The 21,479-nt window shown below is 40.5% G+C and overlaps 1 protein-coding gene across 1 annotated transcript; it reads right to left on the bottom strand.

The window, feature by feature from the left end:
- Positions 1–1,890: 1,890 nt before the first annotated feature.
- Positions 1,891–21,131, bottom strand: MLH1 (mutL homolog 1). The gene is made up of 19 exons (XM_082296615.1): positions 20,999–21,131; positions 19,626–19,716; positions 19,405–19,503; positions 18,244–18,317; positions 17,103–17,175; positions 16,729–16,820; positions 15,343–15,385; positions 14,617–14,705; positions 12,443–12,555; positions 11,771–11,864; positions 11,102–11,255; positions 10,038–10,396; positions 9,121–9,269; positions 7,015–7,123; positions 6,116–6,179; positions 5,407–5,571; positions 4,414–4,506; positions 3,942–4,055; positions 1,891–3,411 (listed from the first exon to the last, which is right to left on the bottom strand). The coding sequence occupies exons 1-19, from the start codon at positions 21,103–21,105 to the stop codon at positions 3,244–3,246; spliced, it is 2,250 nt and encodes a 749-aa protein (XP_082152741.1). The 5' UTR covers positions 21,106–21,131; the 3' UTR covers positions 1,891–3,243.
- Between the last annotated feature and the right edge of the window lie 348 nt (positions 21,132–21,479).

The raw sequence follows: 21,479 nt of genomic DNA on the forward strand, positions 1-21,479 counted from the left end.
GCATCTCTCTTACGAGATGAGACGGCAGGAGCTGGGCCCGTCTGGAGGAGATTGAGAGGGGATCTCACTAATGCATATAAATATTTCTAAGGCAGGTGCCAAGAGATGGTGCCAGACTATTTTTGGTGGTGCCCAGCAACAGGAGGAGGAACAATGACTGTAAATTAAAACACTGAAGTTTCACCTCAAGACAAGGAGGAACTTCTTCACATTGAGGGTGGCAAAGCACTGAACAGGCTGCCCAGGGAGTTCATGGAGTCTCCCTCTCTGGAGACATTCCAAACCCACCTGGATGCATGCCTGTGTAACCTGCTCTAGGTGACCCTGCTTTGGCAGGAGGGTTGGAGAGGATGATCTCGAGGTCCCATCCAACCCTAATGATTCTGTGAATTCAATGAGAAAAGTGCATCTGGGATAGGAGGTCAAAGGTTCCATTAAAGCTATGAACTTCATCTAGGTGCACAACCCATGATTTTACTTGAACACTTTCCTCAATCTGCCATATGAAATTCCTCTGTGTATCTAAGAAATTCAACATATCCTCAGTGCCTATTTCCTCCTGCAGTTCAGTACTTGGAAAAAATTTAATGGAATTAATACAAAAACTGCAAAGCAGAACAAGCCATATGCACTGGTGACAGAAAGCCCTTGGGGTGGGGGTTATTTTGTTACACCGAACATGAATAGTTATATTTGGCAAATGTCAGGTAAAGATTTTGCAAGCCTCTCCTAAACAAGCATCTTTCTTCCTGTGGTGCATGGTTTGGGTGCTCTGCATAGTGAGTTAACTGAGATGCCATGTTCTCATACACGGGTAGTTTGCCAAGGATGTTACTCCCTTTGGTGCATCCACAAACAGTTCCAGTTGCTGCCATGAGAGGCTGCATCTCCTGTAAATCTAAAATGCATCAGTTACAGTATAGAAAGGAGTTAAAACTCAATCTGGATTAATTTTGTTCACTCCTCTCAAACCTACCTGTAAAACCTGCAAAAACTATTGTTCAATCCTGCCCTCCCCAGGGATGTTGTTTCTCCTTGGGTAGCCCCCAAATACATCTCCAGAAGAACTTTTCACCAGCCTTTCCTAGAAAAAGCTGTTTGCTTAATACAGGTGAGGTGATTGTTCATGGGAAGGCCCGTGGTAATGGACTGAATTGCTTGGCATGACTGTGACAGCAGTGTGGCTATGTGCTCTTAATGTGTTGGGTTTGCTTTTCATTGGGCTTGAAAATGAGATTTAAGAAGTTTTGTTTCAAGAAGCAGATTTGAATCAAGGATTTAAAAGGAAAAATAACCTAAGCAAGATGTTAACCGAAGTACAATCACCTGCCTGTCATATATCTGTGACAGGAATGTTTGATTGACGGTTTACTGCAATCTTAACTTCAAAATATATTTTGCAAGAAAGATTTCCTACATTTTTTACCCAAAGGAAGTCAGTTAAGCTGTATCAGGTTGCTTAATGCTCTGAAATATACACAGATTAGAAGAAAAAAAAAGGTATTTGAACTATCAGTATTTTTCATTTTGTGACAAAAACTTGGCACTATGTCATCAGGTTTCCATTAAATCCCAAAAGGGGAAAAAATACCAAAACCAGAAGAAAACGAGTGTAACTCAAAATATACTTATGATTTTGGGGTTTGTTAGTTTTGTGGGGTCCAGGAACCCGCACAACAATTTGATGAGGAGCTGGCATTTGTTACATGGCATGTGAGTGCACACCAGACTGCTGCCACACTTAACATACACTGTAAGTATGCCTGTGGTGATCTCTAGACATTTCTCACATGTACATGTCGGAGTCCAGGTTCTTTTGGATGTTCCACAGAGAGAGCTTTTCATGTTCAATATCAAATTTACTTATTTGATATATTAGGTATTACATGTGAAGAGTCATACAGCAGTGTGCCGAAATCACAAGACAAGCACACTAGCAAGGGCAAGCACAATGGAATCACAATACAAATATTATTTCCATTAGTAGTTCCTATATTCTCCACATTCTCCATGCCCGTTCATTGCCAGAAGTAATACGTGGGCTGAGGCCAGCACAAGCCAGATTCTGCTCACTTCAGAGGTCATTTGCTGGGCTGCCTGGCTCAAGAAGACATGAATTCCCCAGTAGTTATCCCATCGCCAGGATTGTCGTCGAAGAGGGGGAGCAGAAGGAAGGAGACGCTTTCTGGAACAGTGTGGTTTTCTACTATTGAGAACTCCCACTCTTTTGAAGCTGGCACATCATTGGTGAGAAATTATCAGCATCTGCACTTGGCACCCTTGAAATAGATGAAGTTACACAGCCCCTGTGTTATACTTTACTTGAGGCCAGCAGATGCCCATCTGAGAGGACCTGTCTTTTTGGACTCACATCAAACTGCTGCCCTTCATGAGTATTTCTCAAAGTAAGGCAGGGTTTGGCACCTCAGCAATCCAAGAGCATTAATGCTTCTGCTTGTACCAGAGCTGCTTTCAAATGGAACAGAAATATTTACAGGGTAAAAAATGAAGCTTGCTTTCCTTTTTGGTTTGGATGCTAGATGCCTCTTGGACTTAGAAAAATGTTTTCTCTGTTGGGACAGCCTTGTAAGTAACAGATCTCCTAAGCCCTACTCATTAAATTGGAGACAATTAATATTATGTGTTCATGCTCATTTACTACCTGCCAGAGCATTCCCATTTCTATTCTCTGACTCCTTGATTAAAAGGGAAGGGATTTGCCTTATTTCAGCAAGGGTCCTGAAATATTACAAGCCTAACTCCTGCAGTTATGGATGATTTTAAGTGCTTTGCATGTACATTCACATTGCAGGTACTGTCAGACAACAGTCATACTTAAAAGAATGCAGGTAACCTAATTTGATTTCCAAAAGCAGTGAAGTTAAAGCACTCACATTTCAACTAAATTAAGCTCTATCTTCTTCCACAATCACTTAACCCAGTTAATTTTCTTCAGTAGAAGTGTATTCTGTCAGCAGATTGGTTAATAGGGAAACTCAGAGTGTAAGTGGAGATTTTATTGTAGGGATTTTGGTGGGTTTAGACAAAGCAAAAATTATGCTTTTTATACTTTGATCAACAGAAGGAAAATAGAGCATTTGCTGCCATGTTAGTAGTTTCATATGATACTAAATCCTCTCTTTTTTTCTTCCATCAAGATTTCAGCTTTATCTTCTACTAAGTAAAATTGAAGGTAACATAAATGGTGTCTATCTAAAAAAACAATCTTTAATAACTATGTGCTCAACATCTTTCAAAAACTTTATACAGGTCAGGCAGGTTAGCAAGCTGCAAAATGTTGCCGTCTTCTGCAAAGTGTTTAGGAGGTAAAAGATGAGTCCTAAAAGCTTTGTAAAGCACGTGTTCCACAGTCCATTTCCATGTTGTTGAACCAGACTCAGAATCTTCATTCTGAAATACAGGAAGAAAAGTACAAACAATTAAACCGAGGTACTGTTTAACTAGAGGACAGCACTCCTTAAAAACTTTACTATGTAAGACTACAGCAATTGTAAAATTCTGCTGGTATTAGAAAAGTTCATTCTATACAGTAAATTCTAAGCTCTGTGAAGTCACTTGCAGAATGGGTGAGCTTAACTGAATGATTGGGCAGATATTTAGACACAATCAGGCTGTATTTTAAATTTATATGCATCCTTGTTCTTCTGTAGAAATATAGCATAAAAAATACATTTCCAACTTGGAGGCCAAGGAGGCTTGTTATAATATTAAGTACACTGCAATGCCCAAAGTTAAAAGGTTCCCTCAATACCTGTAATACTTCAGAAAATTTAAGCCACATTCTTTCAGAATCTTGCCACACTGCTACTTGACTCAGTTCACTGAAAGAGCTGGGATTATAAGTCTATATCTGAAAGAGCAGCAGTTTCCTGTATGTTGTTAGTTATCTGCTCACAGGACTAGTTACAGTATTCTTGTACCTGAGAGTTTGCCAGGTTGGCTTCCTCTATTATATACTGCTTTCTGATGGAGTAGAACATGGATAGTTCTTTACTTAGGCTTTCAAAACACTCTTTTTCTTCATCCCAGTTTACCTGTTACAAAAAAGAAGAGTCATCTTACAGAATCTGGGTAGCAGTAAGAGACTTGATAGAGATTCTTAACATGGAAAATTCATATTAATGTATTGGCCATTTTTGTCCTGGTAAGGTAAAATTATAGAATGAAAAAAGAGGGTAGGAATGCAGGCTTTTAAATCAAAATAGAGGCTCATTCAGTCAGTAGTTATAAATACAGAAGCAAAGCATAACTAATCAGTAACCACAGAAAAGCATCTGGAACACGTAACAGTACACTTAACCTGCACCAGAAACTGCAAAGGAAGGCTGGAATTGCTTAAATGTAAAGTAAAAAAAGTAATTGTGCATTATTAGAATAATTAAGAGAATATACCTCTGTGGCCAAGCGCAGGATAAACATAGGCAGTCCTTCCAGTGGTGGGACATAGTTGTCTATCAGAAGTGGTAACCCAGTAAGATTTCCTTCCTGCAAGGCAACACTGCTACTTCAGTAAAAAAAGAAAGTTCTTCCTCACAGTAAAAGCACCAAAACTGTTACATATTGTAAGACTGTTTCTTACCAAACTCAGTGAGCCTTACAAGTTTCTAAAGCCTGATGCCAGGCAGAAATTGCCTGGAAGGAAGAGAGTTATTGGCAGAGTTTAATTTCACAAGGCATGGATTAAGCCACTCAGCTCAGGGAGTGGCTGAATTCAGCCTTCTCCTCTAGCTCTAGGATACACAGGTACCACTTCCTGGGCAAACATCCAAATGAAGTGCCTGGGTTTGATGAAGTTGTTCACTTTTGTATAAAGTAAGGGATGCCTTAAAGCCACACAAAAAAGACACATTAAGAGCCACAGTGGTGCTGCAGCCCTGTCTGACTTGAAAGCTGGTTAAGATTGACACCTTGTTGGTCAACAGATCTGCATTAGTTATGGAAGCAATTACTAAATTGTGGATTGCCCAGAGAGGCTGTGGAGTTTCCCTCACTGGACAAATTCAAGAACCACCTGGATGCAATCCTGTGCCGTGTGCTCCAGGATGACCCTGCCTGAGCAAGGAGGTTGGAACAGATGACCCACTGTGGTCCCTGCCAACCTAACCCATTCTGTGACTTGGTAACTAATTAAACAGAAACTTTGTGTAGCAGCAGCATAAGTGCTGAGCATTTTTAACGAAAGGCTTATGCCACCTAAAATCTTACTAGAACTAATTCTTAATGATGGTAAGCACTGCAAGCAAACTACTGCGGTTATCTGTCTCCAAAATGTAGAATTATGGAATCATTTAGGTTGGAAAAGACCTTTAAGGTTGAATCCAGCCACAAACCTAACACTGCCAAGTCCACCATTCATTTACTGTCAGAAGTAATAGCTGCAGTCACCTCATCAATTTCAAGAGAAAAATAATCTTTCAACATTTCAGTCTTCTTTTTCAAAAACTCCACAATGTACTCAGCAAGCCCTTCTTTTGGGCCATCTTCTTCTGTCCAGCCACTTTCAGGATCCTCTAAAGCAAGCATGGAAAGCTCATATAAAGGAGCTGGCTCCTAAAAAATGAAGAAAGCAAAACTTTGGTTAATGATCAGCACACCCTATTGGAAATCTATTGCTTCTTCCTTCACATACTAACTAATTGTAATACACTACATCTGGCCTGCAGAACTAACAGTTCTGTTTATCACAACCAGGCTAAAAAGGTATGAATTTCTTTCTTCTTTCTCTGCAGTCCACAATCCTGCTGAGCACTGTGATATTTTACAGGACGAACACTGGCAATCAACACTGTATTTCTGTAATTTGTATATTCAAATTAATTATTTGTCCCAATGTAATGAGCAACAGCAAAACTTGGTGAACAACTACAACTGACACTAATAACAAGCAGCCAGGATGACAATTTAACAGTAGCAGCTACAAAATTACTGAATTTTCTATATTCTTACTGAGAAACAAAACAATACTCTTGTAGTGGACAAAAGCCAACCTGACTGTGCAACCAAAAACCATGCATTTGTCTGAAAGGACAGACATTTTGTAAATACATTGTTTTAAAATCTTTTTATATAGGATATAATGTAAAATTATACTTACAGACAACCTTAAGACTCCAAAGTTTGCAAAGTCATAAATAAGTATCTGGTAGAAGAGTTCTTGGCTAAATTGAAGCATAAAAATTAGTTATATGGACAGGATATCATATCTCCAAGTTACCATAATTAAGAAGGGAAAGTATCATCCTGGAAACATCAGATGTATATATTCAGTCCTATTAATAAAGACCTTATTTTAACTAAAGAGTTTAACGGTTCACCTGCACTACCTAGATATTTACAAGTCTATTTCTTGGTTTCTGACCTCATCAGCCACACTGGTGCAGAAAGGTTACATACTCAAGTATCCAATCCCTATCGATTTATTCCCTGATAGTTTATATTTCCACTTCTTTACTCCTTTACTGCACTGTAAGAAATGCAAAGGAACTGTGAAATTAATAGACATATCTACCCCAAATCTATTCTCTGATTTGTTACAAAAAATTAAGTAGCTAGCCCTGTAAGGCTGCAGAGGCAAAATTACACAGTTTGTGTTACAATCACGTCCTGCAGATACTCTTAACCCAGTTGGATACAATGTTTTACAGGACTCTTCTGAAGCCTCTGCTCTATACAGTGTGCTGTAGATGATCCTGCAGCAAATTATGGTGATGATCATACATCATCATGAAGCAAGAAAAATTCTTTCCCTTCCCACTGTCTGTGAGTACAGAATACAGTAGTTGGCATTTTAGTTACACTGATTCCCTGCAACTTTTCCCAAGTGTGCCAGACTTGTTTCCACTGTTCTGAACTGACTGCTTAACCCTTAGCCTCGTGACTTTTCAGATAGGCAACAAGAACGATGTTGTTTTCTCTGTCATTTCCTTCCTTCTTCTAATTAGCTTCACAACTGGTACTTATTTCAGCTGCCAACAGGTCTTACAACTCTTTTACCTGAGTTTTGTTGTATTGAGAAGGTACAGCTTTGTCTGATACTGGGCCAGAGCCCACTGAGGACTAACACAACCAACAAACGAGTGATCACGTAGCATCTCCTGAAGTTCTGAAACAATAGAGAGGTGGGGAAGAAACAAAAGGATGTCATTTCATAGTTGCAGCCTGTCCTGGGGTGATGTTACGAAGCCGCTTTATTCCTAAACCATCCGCTCACCGCCCAAGGCCGCTGTGCCTTCAGATGGGCCCGGGGGGTGGGGCCGTGGGACCGAGTGCGGGGCACTTTAATGGCTCAGCCCAAGGGCTCGGGGGGCTCTGCGGGGCTCGGAGGGAGTGTGCCGGGAGCGCTGTGCTGCTCTTTGGGTTTCTTTTGTGTTCTGCATAGCTGGGAAAAGGTTCTGTTGGGTTTTTTTTTTCTTGTTCTTTTTCCCTTCCCTCTCCCTTGCCTCACTGCCTCCCTTCCCTCCTCGCCAGTCCGGGGAGCCTGCGGGGGTGGCCCCGGCTGGTCCGAGCCTGTGTGTCTGTTCCCTCTCCGGGAATTTGTTGTATTTGGAGGTTTTATTTTTATCCTGTTCTACCCTGTTTTGTTTGTGTGTTAATAAACAGTTTGTTTTTTCCACTTTCACTTGCTGTGACCCACTTGTCTTGTTGGTGGAGGAAAAGGGTAGGCCCTTTTCCCTTCGGAGGAGACACTCACTCCGGAGTGTTTCCTCCTTTAGTTTTGTCTCCAAAACCGAGACACAACCCTGCCCTCGTTTATTTAGTTGAGTGGTTTGCATCTTCTTAGCATGAAAGTCTCAGATTACTGTTCAGTCCTACTACACCCCTGCTTCTTCTTATATCCCTGTATGACCAATTATTCACAAGTTTTGAAATATTAATAACTTCTGTGCATACTCATACTGTTAAAGCATAAGGGAGAATAGTTATTTAACATTTAAACTACAAACGCAAATTAGAAAAAAAAATTAAAATTAAAAACCCTGTGTTTGAATACCTTCAAAGATTAATTTCCAGCCACAGGAGATTGGTGAGGAGCACATATGTACTTCAAAAACTGCAGTGTAAACCAGCTTTGCAGCACAATCTAGGTATTGTCAAACTAAATTCTAAAAGTGTGATAGAATAGGTCCATAATTTTTTTTCATAATTTCTTTGTTTTTCTCTCACAAAGTTTTTTAAAATATATATATATGAATGAGAAGGCTGGGAAGGGTATGAGATGTCAGATTTCATAAAAGAGTTCATTTTAGGCATTCCACAAAAAAAATTCACTAGTTGCCATCCTTGGGAGCAGCTTTGTTACAGATGTTTGGCACTGCAGTCACAGCATGTACAAAGCACTACGCTACCCTAATTCCACTCTTATGTTTTCCAAAAGACGGTAACAGTCTGAGAAAAGATTTCTCTCTTTCCAAAGTCTCTTCTAGGTATTTCTTACAGATGTGAAGATGAGACACAACCATAGGCAGCTTCAAAAGTTCTATCACGCATTTTGAGACATTTTTGGGTATTTTATGGTTCAGGGACAACTCTTTGATTTCAGTATTTAAACAGTGACAGTCACATATGGAATTACTGGCTCAGAATTACCAGTCTTCTGCAAAACATTTACTGCAGCACAAGTAAAGTAAAAGTTCATGCTTTCTAAAGTTTAAGATTCTTAGCAGTTTATAAAGTTATTTATTACAGATGTCTGTGTGGAGTGTCCCCAGTTCTTACAAGCAGAAAAATCAAAACAAATCCAACAGAGCCCCCAGGATGTGATATTCTTAGCATTTAGACATATGAATAATAAGGGTATGAGTCAGGGTAAGCTGCCTTCAGAGGCAACTGAGCTAAGAGGGAAACACCCTAGAAAGATTCGCAAACCTTTTACCTCTGTCTAAAACAACTCTTTACAAAAGAGACAATATTTTACAAGTCTCACCATTTCATATAAGTGGGACAGATACAAATAAAAATGAAAAGCAAAAACTTTTGTTAAAAACTTGCTTAGCAACACAGTAAGTTCACTGGGCCTCCTTTTAAATACCTTTTTCCAGTTCAAACAGTCATATTTAGTTGGTGGAATAACAGTAATTTTGAGAAACAAGCCTTGCTTACTTGCATGTGCCTGGTTCTCAATTTCTTCCTGGAGAGTCAACACACTTGTCAAGTTGATAATTCTTCTTCTAGGGGTGCAAGCAGCAGTCATGTCCTTTCTGGTGTGATCTTTCTCCAATTCTATGTCCGTGTCTTCATGTGGTCTCTTCCTGCAATACCAAAACAAAAGGAATTATGTTCAATTCTCCTATCACTTAGGCTAAACACAGCAACAGATGGGATGCTCAATTCACATGCTGTATGTTAACACAGGAAATGCAGACAGTTTCCCAGAAAGACAGTTTTATTTTGCTTCTGAGGAATAATTTGTTGGGAAAGGGTAGTTCAGAATTTTAAGAGAATTTGTGACTCTAATATTAGGCAATTGTTGCTTAAGCACCAAGCAAATTGGGCTCTAAAGGACATATCTAAATATGTTGGTATTTCTAATGATTTTTTTTTCCATGCCCATTTTTCTGTTATACCGGGGAGAGGGAATCAGATTCCCTCAGAAGACTTTGGCCTCTCCTAACAGCTCTTCCAGGAGCTCTAACAATAATAATAGCACTTTTACCTTTGCTAGGGTAATGCCTGTCAAATTCTGTGATGTAGTTTCTATCCCTCCACAAAAGGGAAGCTTCCAGAAAGAGACAGACCAGTATGATCTCCCTAAACTAATGCCATTATGTATATTGCTTCCTGCCTTTCAGTATGCATGGAAATCCTATTCCAGTCACAAAATTTATCACAAATTACATAATTCACAGTTCACAGATTAACTTTAATTTCTCAATAAAATGTCATGAAAAGTTATTCTAGAGAATTGTTCCCCTCTGGAAAAGCAGAAATGCAAAGAGATCAGAAAAATCTATAGTTTCAGGGCTATGCCATGAAATGAATAGGTAGCCTTGCACCACCTGAGGAAAGGTGAGACTCACCTAGAAGGCACAGTCTCAGGAGACAGGTGTCGACTCTCGCTTGGCCCCCCAGGCTTCACTGCATCCTCCTGAACATCAGCCATTTCAACCAGGTCGCTGACTTCTTCCATTTCAGCATCCTGGGGTCTGCCTGCACCCTCTGGAGGTCCTGCATTAACCTCTGCTGTCACTTCAGTGGGGCCTGCACTTAGGGGGTTGTTCACTGGCTGAAGAAAAGCATCCAATTTCTGCTCTCGGGAATCAGTGCGGACCATCTGGTGCGCGTAAACTTTATCGCTGGTTCCCTTCGTAACCACAGAAGGGTTCGCTGCTGATTTTACAACCTCACTGGAAGAGCAGTCAGCCCCTGGAAGCAACGTCTTCATTCAGATAGGGGGAAACAAAGAGAAGAGATTGAATCACATTTAAAAAAACCCAGAAAGATCAACCACACTTCTTACTGCTCAGGAGCAAATTTGAAACCCCACCAACAGAGTGTCAACTGCTTAAAAGGCCACTATTTTTGCGCTTGCTATCCACATAAAGGAATGTCATCATCTTGGCAGCTAAAATCATTAGTTACCATTCCTTTGTCTCAAAGGAAAAAAATCTTTAAAGTAAAAAAATCACAAGGAAATTAGTTTGTATAAAAATTATAGTAGTTCTCATGCTATGCTTTACATAGAGTAGAATATCTTCCTGACTTTTTTTCTGGTTAGATTAAATCCAAAGTGTTATCAAATACACAGAACAGTTTCCTCAATCACATCATCTTCACATAAACCAGGGCAGAATAAGAAAACAATTTACCACATGTGAAGGCTAACATACTTATAAAATCAAGACAACCGAACAGGTACTTGACAGAAATATACTTAAAGTGTTTCCATACTTTTTTTTTCTCTCTTTTGCCATACTGGTATATTAAAGTGACTTCATCCCTGAAACATAGAGCAAATATCTTAAGGTACCAGTACAACACTTTTAAGTGCCATATCTGCAAAGATTGCACTATTGAACAGAGTAAAAGTATCCCTGATCATTACAATAATGCAGAACTGCCATCACTCCATACACGTTCTCACCTGAGTGAAGTACATCCTTGAAGAATTAGAGCCCAGTAACTTGCTCTCTACATGTTGTTGCACACGTTCCAGAATACTGTCTTCATGAAGAAAATGGACCTCATGTTTTGTAGGATGCACATTCACATCTACATTCTGGGGAGCTATTTCCAGGCTGGAAAACATTTTAAAAGAAGTTAACCTAAAATACCCCATGGATGGCAGAGAAAGCAAAAATTGGTTCAAATTTGACAAAATTTGTCCACACAAATTCCATACAAAGAAGTCAAGAAGATCCTGAAACCTGCTAAAGTTGTATTACAGTCAGACTTGTTTAGTGTATTAAAAAATAACCCAAAATCACTTGGCAAAATAAGCTTACATAGGTAAGCTTAAACCAACATCGCCATTGTACAACTACAAAACCCCACTTTTACAAATATCTTTTACTTGCAGTGTCTCATGAATTAACAGGAAAGGACTTCAGCTGAAATTAGATACTCACTACTTCTAAAAACAAGGTCTGCCTTCTTAAGATTTCCTTGATGTTACTTAATAATCTCCTGTCTCGCAATTAATTACCTCAGTGCAATGCTTAACACTATTACAAGGAACAGAAATGTCCTTCTAAACTACTCACCCTAGTTATATCGTACAACATGAAAAGGCTACATCTTCCTATTACTTTACCTTAAGTATAGGAATGGGTGCGTGCTTTTTGGCAAATAAGCAGCGTACACAGTTTCTATGGCTTTGCGCATAGCGGCTGACTCTACCAACCGATCTGAAACACAGAACACAGCGCTGTTTCCAAAGAGCCCAGCTAAAACACACTGCACAGTGCCCAGCTGCTCCTTCAGACATCTTCATGCTTCGTGTCTTCAAAAGGTATCTGTTAAGCACATTTTCCCCCAAGACCTATTTATTCTTCATATAAAACCAGGAATAGACAGTATTTTCTTAGCATGTTTTATACTCAGAAGTATTTTTTTCCACAAATGCTGAAATAACCAAACTACCTTTTCATTATTTCATACAGTCAAGGTTTGTTGCAACCCATGCCAGTGTTGGTACAGAATGGAGGGATCACTCAGTGTAAGCTGGCAGGACACAACCATAACCTCGATACTCCTCGGTACTTCTTTAGGCCCAGTTTTAGCTGTTTTCCACTAAATACAGTGCCAAGTGTGATGCACATTACAAATCAAAAACCACTTTAAGATTTACAATTAACTGCAATATTTATTCTTAAAAATGCTTTTAAAAATGCTCAGGTACTTTGTAGGTCTTCAGAAAGTTTTGTTCTTCTGTTTATGTAAGCAACACATGACTGTACATAATGCTGCCTTTTTTTTAACTTACGGTTTATGAAGAGTAAAAATATGCATTTCTTCACTGAGTAGTTTGCATTCGTGATGTAACCTTTCATTTTAAAGGCCAGATTTGCATCTTCACAGCCCACTTCTATCAGTTCCCTATTAAGTTTGACAGAAACACAATCAAAAAATTAATTCTGCAAATTTTGAACAGTACATGATATTCTGTTTCGCCAGCTGGCAGGGTCAGCACAAAAGATACAGACACCAGCTTTAAGGGATGAGTGTAATTAACTGTAGTTCAAAACAGCAAAGAATTACAAAGGGATAACCTAAGTAATGCACCTACTCATTACTACAGAAGATTGCCTACAGTGATTAAGAAGATACAACACCAGTTACCCTAACACTTTACCATCACCCAGATGCACACATCAGCTGGGGAGGCCTGGTCACAGTGCAGGACAAGCAGAACCACTCCTGGTAACTGGGAAATCCTACACAGAGAGCTCACTTGTAGGTGAAGACTCCACCTTTGCTGTGAGGGTCCAGCTTTTACACTGTTGACTAAAAAAGCCCACATAACCCTAATGCAGAAACATCTGGTTTCATTCTCTTCTTGGGTTCCACCCAAAGCCTGGCCAGGGCTCAAGGAGGAACCAAGGGAGTTGGCTTTGACCATACACCCCCAAACAAGGTCAGATGTCTGATTTCACCGCCTTGTCCATCCTCTAAATTTGGAAAGATAAATATATTCTTATTACACTACGTATTTTGCTAATGATCATGCATATTTTGCCAATGAGCAGATAAAAATATCATATAACATAAGGTTGGAAGGTTCATCTAAAGGTCAACTTTGGCTTAGGGCCTATTGCTCAATCTCACTACTTCATATACTGATCTATCTTCTATCCCGGTTAATGAAAACATTAGAATTATTTCAGAGCTCAAACACTGACTGCTGGGCCACAATAATTATTCAACCTGAACTGTATCATTTCCTCTTCTCAACTAAGTGTAAACTGGTAATGTTGTATGGTTGGAGTCTGTAAAATTACCTCCATTATATTTTTAATACTGCAACATATTACAGTATCCACAGCATTATAATCTATTGATAATTTTAACATGCATTTCTTTGTTTAAGTCATTGACAGTGATTGACAAGAACACTTCAAAATTGTCTACAGCCAGGGAAGAACAAGCACATTATTTCTTGGACTACTTTGTCCACTTTTGTCAGTCTAATATGTCTTGGTGGTCTGTTGAGTAGTCGTTAAAATGTAAAAACTTCTTTCCAATTCAACTTAAATAGATACCAAGTGCCATTTTTATTTGTGTTCAGTTTTTAACACCACCTTGAACTGGGTAAATTAAAAGCTTTGTTTGAAAATAAATTTTCACAACATTTACTGTGAAGTGGGCGATTTATCCTGAACTGTACAAAGGAAAAACTCTTGCCAAAGGAGCATCCATAGTAGGAAAAAACGAATACTTAACAAGGAAATACATAAAGCTGCAAACCTTATTACTGAGTAGCCTCTCTATTTTGCTGTGTTTCCTAAAGGTGTTTTCATTAATTAGAAATTACATTCATTAAATGTGAAGTTTGACTTCAGTCAGTAACAGAACAGAATCAAAATGACACCCAGCTATTCATGGGACAAATTCATAACATGAATTCTTCACGCCTGAAAGTCTCATAAAGAGGATTTTTCCTACAATGGCAGATACATCTTCAAAATACAATCTTTTAGTTTTTTAACTTCTACCTGATTTACACAGCCTCAGCTAATGTAGCTTTTGTCAAAATAAGAAACCATAAGATTTCAGAAAAAACAATATGAGTAGCTTCAAAATTTATGAGGTAGCAGACGGTAAGAAGAGGTAAGATTTTCATGGTATAGGAAGAGAATATGAACTTGTAGAGAACGCAGGTTCAGCTTGCTGTTTTTACATGAGCACTCGGAAAGTTACAAGCAGATGTTTCCTTTTCAGTACATTAAAGGAACAACTTTGTAACTTTCCTCTTCCCTTTGGTGCACAAAAAAAGTCACACATTCTGAAAAGAAGCGAGAGCTCTCTAATTGCTGCACTCCCTCTTCTCTGAAATTAACCTTGAAGGAAGCAAGAAAAGTTATCATAGCCCATGGTATTTAAAGAGAAAAGAGAGGGTGATTCACTGGAATATCAAAAGGAAACTTGACATCAACATACCTGCTAACAGCATTTCCAAAGATGGCCCTAATGTTGTCCACTGTTGAGGCGTTGGATAAGGTTCTAACATCTGACACGGTGTCACCTTGCTAAAGAGAGCAGAAGTGAGTGTCAATCAAGTCACCTTTCAGGACAAAGTTTTAGAAATACTTTAAACTACACAATAACATTTCTAAAACAAAGGCAGGAAACAACATAACATCATTATATTGTTTTGTATTCTTATTTACTTACTTGTGTTCAAAAAGCAATGGATGGTAAATGGCACATATTTACAAGATCAGCTGGAGCACATCAGATCCACTGAGGCTAGTAACTCCACCGTGGAAAGTGAGGAGCACACTCAGTTCAGTAAATAATTATCAAGAATGGCACAGAATGAGGGTAATCTACCCCAGCCTCTTTCATATAGTACTTAGTAACCAGCCTCTCCAGAGAAGCTGAAACAGCTCATAAAGCTAAACCAAATACAGCACTGACCGCACAGAAACATACAAACTCCTGACAAATATATTTTTGTCTTGCTTACTTCTAACTGATGTGCTTTCTAGGCAAACTGCACCAACATACCCTTCAACAGTGCAGTACAAGGGAAGGCGCTGTGTGCTGTCCCTGCTCCAAAAGATGCAGTGCAAATTTTCTGGCATTTTCAGATACACACATTATGTATATATACACAGGCACATACAGACACACAGTGAAGTTACAAAGACTTTATCTACACACCTTTTTAACTGAAAAGCTGATGCCTGAGTTATGGATAGCATACCTGAAAAACACATAAATGTAAGTCTGCAGTATGTGGAAGAAAAGTTAATTGTTTCCCCGATTGCTGAAAAGCAGCTAGTAATAGGGGCAAGCAATTTCACTTCCTGTTAGACAGTAATGCAATTTGAGCCAACCTGAGCTTTTGTAGACTGCATAGCTAAAAAAAAAAAAGCGTGCCCTATTTATAACTCAACTGTAACCATAAGAAATTCAAGGATCAGCTTAGCTTATTTCTCAAAAAAAAGGATCGGCTCCTACAGACCTGTTTTTTCAGTTTCACTGCACAGGTTTAACTAAATAAAAACACCAAAACATCCTAAGTACAACAGAAGCAAGCCTCAACTACTAGGGAGAAGCATCTGAATAATGGCTGGCCCACCCTTATAACTTCCCCTACCCACACAGTTCAGCTATTTGTGATCCCACAGCTGAGATCTGATACACTACAGCTCCACAATCTTGGCTCAGACTTCCAGGGAAATTACTGCATAGTGAATAAAAGAAACACCACAGAACCTTGCACAATGAGAAATGTAAAAATGCAGACAAAGATTAGACTGCTCTGACTGTGAACTCAAAAATTCAAGTGGAAAAAACCACCAAAATTAAGTAACAGAAAAATCCTAATGAAAACAACAACCAATGAGCTGGAGGGCTGTAACTCAGGAAGACTTCAGATCATTCTGTTTGACAGAGCAGCAGGAGCTGACCTTCCACCTCCTGGCTGAAGTCTGCCTGACCCAGTAAAGACTCTTAAATAGTTCATTTGGGGAGTAGGCTAAACCTTGGTATACAGTCTTGCTACTCTTTGCTACCTTTCGTGTCTTCTGAAAGTCTAAAGCAGTTCTTTTGCTTAAATTGTGCAGATCCTGCTTGCAAAGCCTCTGCACGTGGCAAAACACGCAACCAAGGGGCCCAGGCAAGGAACATCTAGTAGCTAAAGTGACATTACTCCTTTTTGGGGATGTTAAGTCGCCATTCAACTTTACTGTATTCAGCGAAATCTCAATACTCCTGAGCAGATTTTTACATTAATTCTATTCAGCCCAAGTACATTTAAAGTTCACTTGTTCAAGTCCATCACCATTTCTTTGCTGGAATTCTTAGAAATAATTAATAGTCACAGATAGAATACACTACTTCCTATGTGGATTCTTCACATCAAATTGGACAGACTGTTATCTGGTAGTGCACACTAAAAAATAGCTTAAAAAAACCTTAACAAACAAAATCACCACCACCACCAACAAAATGACACCAAACACACACTTGCCAGTCCCTCTGAAAAACCCTGGTACTCCCTATAGCAGTATACAGAATTGGGAGCCTCCTATTTCAGTTTACCTGCTAACAACTTCTAGTATTTTTGCATATTCTTCATTTGGATTCTTTAAAGCCTTCCTCCTTGTATTTACATTGTAAAAGAGATCTTCAACCTACAGAGAAAAAGTTCACAATTAAAAACAATTTTTAAAATTCTCTCTTACTATAGAATTAATCTAAATCCATCCTGTTAATTTTTATTTTATATATAAATTTTCTGAGAATACTTTAGTTTATGAAGAATCAACATTCAATTTATTCCTTGCCTCCCTATGTTCACCTGACAAACTGCAGCTCCAGAGGTGATACTGTCATGTACCTTACAACGTAATTGGTGCAAGCCTAACAAGCAAGGAACAGAAAAGGAACAAGAGAAAATGGGCATTAAAACCTACCGTGATCTGAGTTCCTTGGTTTCCAGCACAGGGCTTCGGAGGGGCTTTGATTTTTCCATCACTGTAAGTAGCTCTAGGCAGAAAATAAAAGTTGTCAGACATCTAGATTTACAGGAGGGCAGACATGGACAGATCACAACTAAGGAAGAAAACAAAAGAAATCCCATCATTGTCACACTCCTCCCAGCAAACAATTTGGGACCCTGAGAATTAGCTTTCTACACCTTTTCGCTAGATCAAAACTGTCTTTGCTGATTTTAAGAGCCAGAGGGGCAGTGGGGGGATGGGAATAATAGCAGAGGAAAGGAGGCAGATCATGGCATATGTGTTCTGAAATTGTATTACTGAGACTTTTCCTCTAAAGGCAGGATTACTGCATTTTTTCTTTAATAGGTAGACATGGCCTAATAACAATTCTCTCACTAGACTTTACACTTCAATTATGCTAATGAGAAATTCTTGACTTTAGTCTGTTTCCTTTTTGACACTAACAGGATTTTGAGCATAAGAGATTTCTGACCCACGTAGGTCTTCCAGCAAGTTACACAGATGCATAAATTCAAAGGACAGACTTTATTTTGCTGTCTCACATACCCTGTGTATTTAGTGCAAGAAAGACAACACAATCTTTTGAAAAACCAAGATTCAGAACATCTCTTTTTTACCACTTCCTTTTCTTAAAAGTAGTTAAGAAATTAATGGAATAGCTTGCTTATAATTTAGATTAAGTTTTCAAAAGAACATTCAAAACTCTTTTTGGATAGGATAAAGCACCACAGGATAACAAACTAAGCTGTAAATTCCTATGCTGAGACATCCAAAATTTGCTTGACACAATGCCCATAATATATATGTATAACCTTTTATCCTGAAATGGAGAAAAAGACAAATGTTTAGCCTACATTAACTACTGAAGTAGAAGTTCCTTCAAGATCTCTTGCCTCCCCAACCTACCTCCACCAATTTTAAAATACACTATTTAGCTCAAGCTTCCATTTACAATTTGGAAAAATACATTTTCTCATATTCCAAGCCTTTTTGGTACCTACTCTTACCATACCCTCTTCTGTAATAGGAGCTCTGAAATAGATACATCTGTTACTGCATGCAGCAGAAGTCACCTGGATAATAGGTAGCATACCTGAATGCACACTTTGCATCAGCTGTTTTAGTTGTTACTGTAACATGGGCAACGTGACTGATGCTGGCCAAAGCCTAGGAAAAGAGAAAGCATCTTTGTAAACCTTGCTCTGGAGAACACTGAGGCATGTCCACACTTTAAACACCATCACTAAATTTCAATATACCACTTGCAAGTAATTAATAAAAATCCTTACAAGGAAATTGCTGGTCAATAAAGCTGAAAAAAATGTTAGTATCTATAATACTGAATTTAATCCAGGAGATCCTTCTGGCTTCCCTAACATTTCATTATCACTGACAATCCAAGTGGTTAACCACGTAGCATAACTAAAAGAAATTTGCAAAATTATTACAGTTGTGCCTTTTTCATGTTAACAAGAAAGCAGTTGGAAGGTTTTAGCTGTTACTTTCTCACTCCTGCCCAAGTATTTCTCTTGACTGTAAGTAATATTACAAAGTTAGGTCATAATGGTTTTCCTGGAAAACTCAATGGACATGTCCACACAGATGAAACCAGCCTCAGGACCAGACTCCACTGACTGTGGAGATGATTATGTTGAAAGTGTGTGAGGAGAGGACTCAAGTAGTCTACTCTTTGGAGCATGTGAGGATCTCTGTATCTGACCACAGGACACACACTTATGTATCTTGTTCATCCAGAAGAGAAAGTTAAGCTCATCCTTGACTGTTCTTCCAGAGTTTAAATACAGCCTATAAGAGTATGAAAAACCAGTATATCTGAAGGGTAAGAGATACTAACTTTGTCTAATAGCAAAAGAAAAGGAAGACCACTGTACATTTTGAACATTTCGTTTTAAATGTGGTATTTAGACAAATGTCTGACATCAAAGATTCACCTTCAACTCAAATCTTCCACTTTTATCTGTAAGTTCCTGAACCATCATTTGAGAAGACAGGCTTTGTTTCAATTAAAAAAAAAAATCTTAATCCAGAAAGCAAAAAGAATATATACCTCCCTGTAGGAATCCACCTAATCTTGGAAGACACTGAAATGTATTTTGAATACTATATTCACATAGCAGACTCTCTCAGAAAACAGAAGCTTCTGTAAAAAGTACTGGGAATGAGACAGTATGTACAGCCCACTACAGCAGAGTAACAACAATGAACAGTTTCAAAACCTTGATGAAGAGCTTACCTCGCCCCTAAAACCATATGTAGAAATACTAGCCAAGTCTTCAAATTTTTGCAGTTTACTTGTAGTAAATCTCTCACATACAATGTCCAGATCTTCTTTCTATGTGAAAGGGACAAGCAATAGTCACTCTCTGAGTTTGTTCAAGATCAGAAACACAAATTGAAATAATTTTTAAAAGGTAGTATTAAACAACAGCGTACTTGTCAACTCTGTTTACTTACTCTGATACCACAGCCATTATCTTGGACCTGGATGAACTTCAGACCACCTTCTTTAACTATTACCTGGATACTTGTAGATTTAGCATCCAAACTGCAGAAACCAAAAAACCAAGAAAGCAATTTCAATCCCAGAGTTCTGCTTAATATCTTTATCCATGACCTGGATGATGGGATTGAGTGTACCCTTAGTCAGTTTGCAGATAACACCAAGCTGGGCAGAAGCATTGATCTGCTGGAGGGTAGGAAGGTTCTGCAGAGGGATTGGGTCATGCTGGATTGATAGGTTGAGGCAAATGGTATGAGGGTCAACAAGATGAAATGCCAGGTCCTGCCCTTGCGTGACAACAACCCCATGCAATGCTACAGGCTGAGGGGAGAGTGGCTGGAAGGCTGCCACATGGAAAAGGATCCGGGGGGTGCTGCTCTAACAGCTGGCTGAACATGAGCCAGTGTGTAACCAGGTGGCCAAAAAGGCCAAAGGCATCCTGGCCTGTATCAGCAAAAGTGCGACCAGCAGGACAATGAGTGTTCCCGTGTACTTGGCACTGGTGAGGCCGCACCTCAAATCCTGTGCTCAGCTTTGGGCCCCTCACTGCTAGAAAGATACTGAGGGGCTGGAGCATGTCCAGAGAAGGGCAGTGGAGCTGGTAAAGGGTCTGGAGCACAAGTCTGATGAAGAGAGGCTGAGGAAGCTGGGGGCGTTTAACCTGGAGAAATGGAGGCTCAGGAATGACCTTATTGCTCTCACCTCCCTGAAAGGAGGTTGTACCAAGGTGGGGATTGGCCTCTTCTCCCAAAGAACAAGTGATGGGTCATGAGAAAACGGCCTCAACTTGTGTAAGGAGAGATGTCGATTGGATATTAGGATACATGTCTTCAGAGAAAGGGTGGTCAAGCACAGAACAGGCAGCCAAGGAAGTGTTTGAGTCGCCGACCCTGGGGGTATTTAAAAGACCTGAAGATGTGGTGCTTAGGGACATGGCTTAGCGGTAGACTTGAAGTGGTGGGTTAATGGCTGGACTTGACGATCTTAAGAGTCTTTTCCAGCCTAAATGATTCTGTGAATGCTAACTTGTCTCCGAAACCAAACGATTCATAAGTTTCTCAAACAAGAACAAAACAAGCCGGAGCACAAACGCAGACAGGAACGCGGCTTTCCGAGCGGAGCTGCCCTCCCGCGCGTTCCGTACGAGCACACACAGGTACCGCCCCTCCTCGGCACCCGGGCTCCCGCTCGCCCCTCGCTGCCCGCCGGGAAGCGGGGCCGGGAAGCGGGGCCGGGAGGCGGGGCCGGGACGCGGTGTCAGCCCCGGCAGAGCCCCCCCGCCCCACGCAGCGCGGCCGGGCTGCGGGAGGGGCGCACCCCGCGTTACCAGTTCTCGATCATCTCCTTGATGGCGTTGGCCGGCCTCTGGATGACCTCGCCGGCGGCGATGCGGTTCACCACGGCCTCATCCAGCCGCCGGATGACGCCGGCCATGGGCGCCGCGCGGGGGCCGCGCTCGCGCCGCGGCCGGGCGGGAAGCGGGGCGGGGGCGGGGCCGGCGCGAGGAGCGCGCACGCCGCGGCGGAGGGGCGCGCCCCCTGGCGGCGGGAGGCCGCGCTGGAAAGGCGCTGGGCGAGCGGAGGCCGGAGCCGCCGAGGCCGCGGCGCGCAGGAGCCCCGCGTGTGTCTGAGCCGGGCGGCCCGGGGGACAACAGGCTGTCCCTGAGCCAGCAGGCCCTTGCGGCCAGGAAGCCCAGCGGTATCCTGGGGTACATTAGGAAGAGCATTGCCAGCAGGTCGAAGGAGGTGATCCTGCCCGTCTAGTCAGGCCTGGTGAGGCCACATCCGGAGTGCTGTGTCCAGTTCTGG

Source organism: Coloeus monedula, assembly GCF_965178545.1.
Source record: "Coloeus monedula genome assembly, chromosome: 1".
Taxonomy (NCBI): Eukaryota; Metazoa; Chordata; class Aves; order Passeriformes; family Corvidae; genus Coloeus; species Coloeus monedula.